This window comes from Mandrillus leucophaeus, unplaced genomic scaffold (assembly GCF_000951045.1).
Source record: "Mandrillus leucophaeus isolate KB7577 unplaced genomic scaffold, Mleu.le_1.0 Scaffold1022, whole genome shotgun sequence".
Classification (NCBI taxonomy): domain Eukaryota; kingdom Metazoa; phylum Chordata; class Mammalia; order Primates; family Cercopithecidae; genus Mandrillus; species Mandrillus leucophaeus.
The window spans coordinates 420,311-423,195 of record NW_012098344.1 but is presented as its reverse complement, the minus strand read 5'-3'; the positions used below and the strand labels follow the sequence as shown (position 1 = coordinate 423,195).

General features: G+C 39.5%; 1 gene segment (V, D, J or C); it reads right to left on the bottom strand.

Moving 5' to 3' along the window:
- Positions 1-1,419: 1,419 nt before the first annotated feature.
- The window catches only part of LOC105537387, a 49,148-nt gene continuing 47,682 nt past the window's right edge, over positions 1,420-2,885 (bottom strand). The window contains 2 exon segments of the V gene segment in view: positions 1,420-1,575; positions 1,679-1,773. Of these exon segments, the coding sequence occupies positions 1,420-1,575; positions 1,679-1,773 (251 nt within the window).

Sequence of the window (2,885 nt, the reverse complement as noted above, 5' to 3'; positions counted from 1 at the left end):
GTAGGAGTATGCACCTGTAACAATAGCTGAGTCTTAGCCAATTCCAGCAGCCATACCTCAACCACTCATACACTCTCGAGTGTGCAAACTGTGTTTAAATAAGGCAAATTCCAACCTGTAACCAATCCAGCTGTTTCTGTACCTCACTTCCGATTTCTGTACATCATTTTTTTTTTTAAATCTATAAATCTTCTTCCACCACGTGGCTGAACTAAAGTCTTTTTGAATCTACTGTGATTCTGGGGGGCTGCCTGATTCACGAATCATCCGTTGCTCTGTTAAACTTCTTTAAATTTAATTCGGCTGAAGGTTTTCTTTGATCAGCATTCCTATTCTGTTGAATCCCTTTGCCCTAGAATGGGGACAGTCAGAAGAGTGTTCCTTTCCCAAAGTGTCTAAGAGAGAGGGAGAGCCCATACTTCTGAAATGCATTCAGACCCACCTCCCTCATCAGCATTACAGAACTGAGGAATTACCTACCCTGCAGGGGCCAGCCACTGAAACCATTATTCCAGAGGCACTGGTGGAGCCCCAGAGGAAATGAAATAAAAATCGAGGTTCTGACCAAAGTTTCATCGAGATTCACCTTCATTCTGTCATGGAATCAAATCCTTACCGTAGGGCATGGCAGGAGATCTAGAATGACATGATAACAGTGGAGAATATTGGAGCTGTGGGAGGGAACAACTGGGAAAAACAGGAGAAAATATACATGTTTAACTCAGTAGACTTCAAGCTATTTACATGTTAATTAGGCAGAATATTTCATAGCTAATGAACTGATCGATCATGAGAAATAACAGAGAGATGACACATGGAGAATGCAACAGTGGGAAGCTGAGGTTCAAGTTCTGATGTTTGTTTACTGATACTTGTCCCCTGGCTTGTCCAGAACTTCATGAGGACAGAACTCCTCTAATAGAGAAGCAAGCTCTCACAGGACATGGTCCTCAAAATGATCTCACTTTCAAGCCTTAACTTTTTTTGGGTTTTGCCCTCTACAGGTTGAACTCCTGGCGTGAGTGTGTCTCTCAGTATTTGCACACATTGAATTGATAAAATTATTTTTGTTCTACATCTTCCAACTCCTAAGATATCTGAAAACTCTAAAATTTTCTCCTTTCAAATTTGGTTCTCACTGATTCATTGGGTTACGTAAACGCTCCACGTATGATGGGATATGGAAAGACACATCAGTAGTTTTTGCTAAATTTTTTATATTTTATTTTATTTTTATTTTCAAAAATAAAGATGAAGCCTCACTATGTTTCACAGGCTGATCTCAAACTCCTAGGTTCAAGTAATCTTCCCACCTCAGCCTCTCAAATTGCTAGGATTATAGGTGTTAGCCACTGTTCCTGAACATTAATTACTTATTTTAACTTTTTAATAGCATTTTTGTTCTGAAATGAGTGTAATTCAGGTGCTGGAAAAAATTTTCCCCTCAGACTCCTCTGCAGCAGCTCCAGGGCTGACATCTGTGTTGAGTGGGTTCTGGGCCTGCTCTGCAGCTCTGTCCTCACCCTGCAGGGGAGGGTGCTGTTTGGGCTCACAGAGCATCTTCTCCCAATGCTGCTGTCCCAGAATGAAGGGGCTGTCCGCTGTTCACAATGCTCTTTTAGCAGCATCTTATGCTTTTGAAATTATCTCTTGAAACAGTGACTTGTCATTACTATACCCAGTAAACTGCAGGGAGAGCCCAAGCACAGATTCTATGAAACCACCAGAGAGTCTCTTCCCTGGGACTGTCAGATGCAATGACACAGTCAAGGGCTACGAGGAGTCGAGAAAGTTTCAGAGAATTCATAAGAGCCTCATTTCTTTCAGAATTCTCTATTCAAAGGTCATGCCAAACAGTATCTTCACAGAGAGAACTACATGGCTCAAAGCCCACAAAAATTAAAACATACTTGTACACACACACACACACACACACACACACACAAGCACACACACACAGTAGTATATCTGATTCTTACAGTAATTGACTCCTAATTTGGGATATTTCCTAGTAGCAACCAAAGGTTTCTGAGACAGATCACAATCAAATTAAAATAAATTTTGCCAAAGTTAGGGCATGCCTGGAATGAAAATTAAAGTAATCACACAAAAGAGTGTGTGGTTAATGCTGTTCCCCAAAGATGATTTTTAGGGCTTCCAATACGAAAAGGGGGAGAAAAGCTGGCTAGAGGGGAAAGAGGGATGGGATGAAAATTTATATGTTATGAAAAAGAAGCACACAGGGAAATAGAAAATTATGTACTTTTCCTGAACTAAGTCAGCACTTTACATAAATAAAAGGAACAAAGAGTAACTATCTGTGAAGATATTTAACTTTTTTATCTATAACTATTTTCTTAAGAATGAAAGGAAAATCGGTTTCTTGTGTGGATCATCTTTATGTCCCCCCGCCATGACGTAATGAATTCAGATCACAAGTTTTTATTTTCCTTTCATATTTTCCCCACCTTTTCCTTTTCAAAATCTTTCAGAGGAAGCATTTTACAACCAAATGAGTTTCTAGTCTCCTGTTTTGTTTTATCTTTCATGGGTAGGAGGTAGTAGTCCTAGACAAGCAGGTTCTATGTTGTTAGTATAGTTCACTGTTTCCTGTGTTTCAAATGTTGGGAAGTCTCACATCCCATTAATAAGAAAACTGTGGGAGAAAAAGAGAAGTAAAACATAGAAAATAAAGGAGGAAACAACAAACAACCCAAAGGGGAAAAATCCTGAAAACTGATATAGACCTTGCAACTCTGGAGGCTGTACGTTAGTAGGATAAAAAACAAATATCTGAGTCAGGTCTCAGTCAATTTAGGAAGCTTATTAATATGGTTTGGCTGTGTCCCCCTCCAAATCTCATCTTGAATTGTATTCCCACAATT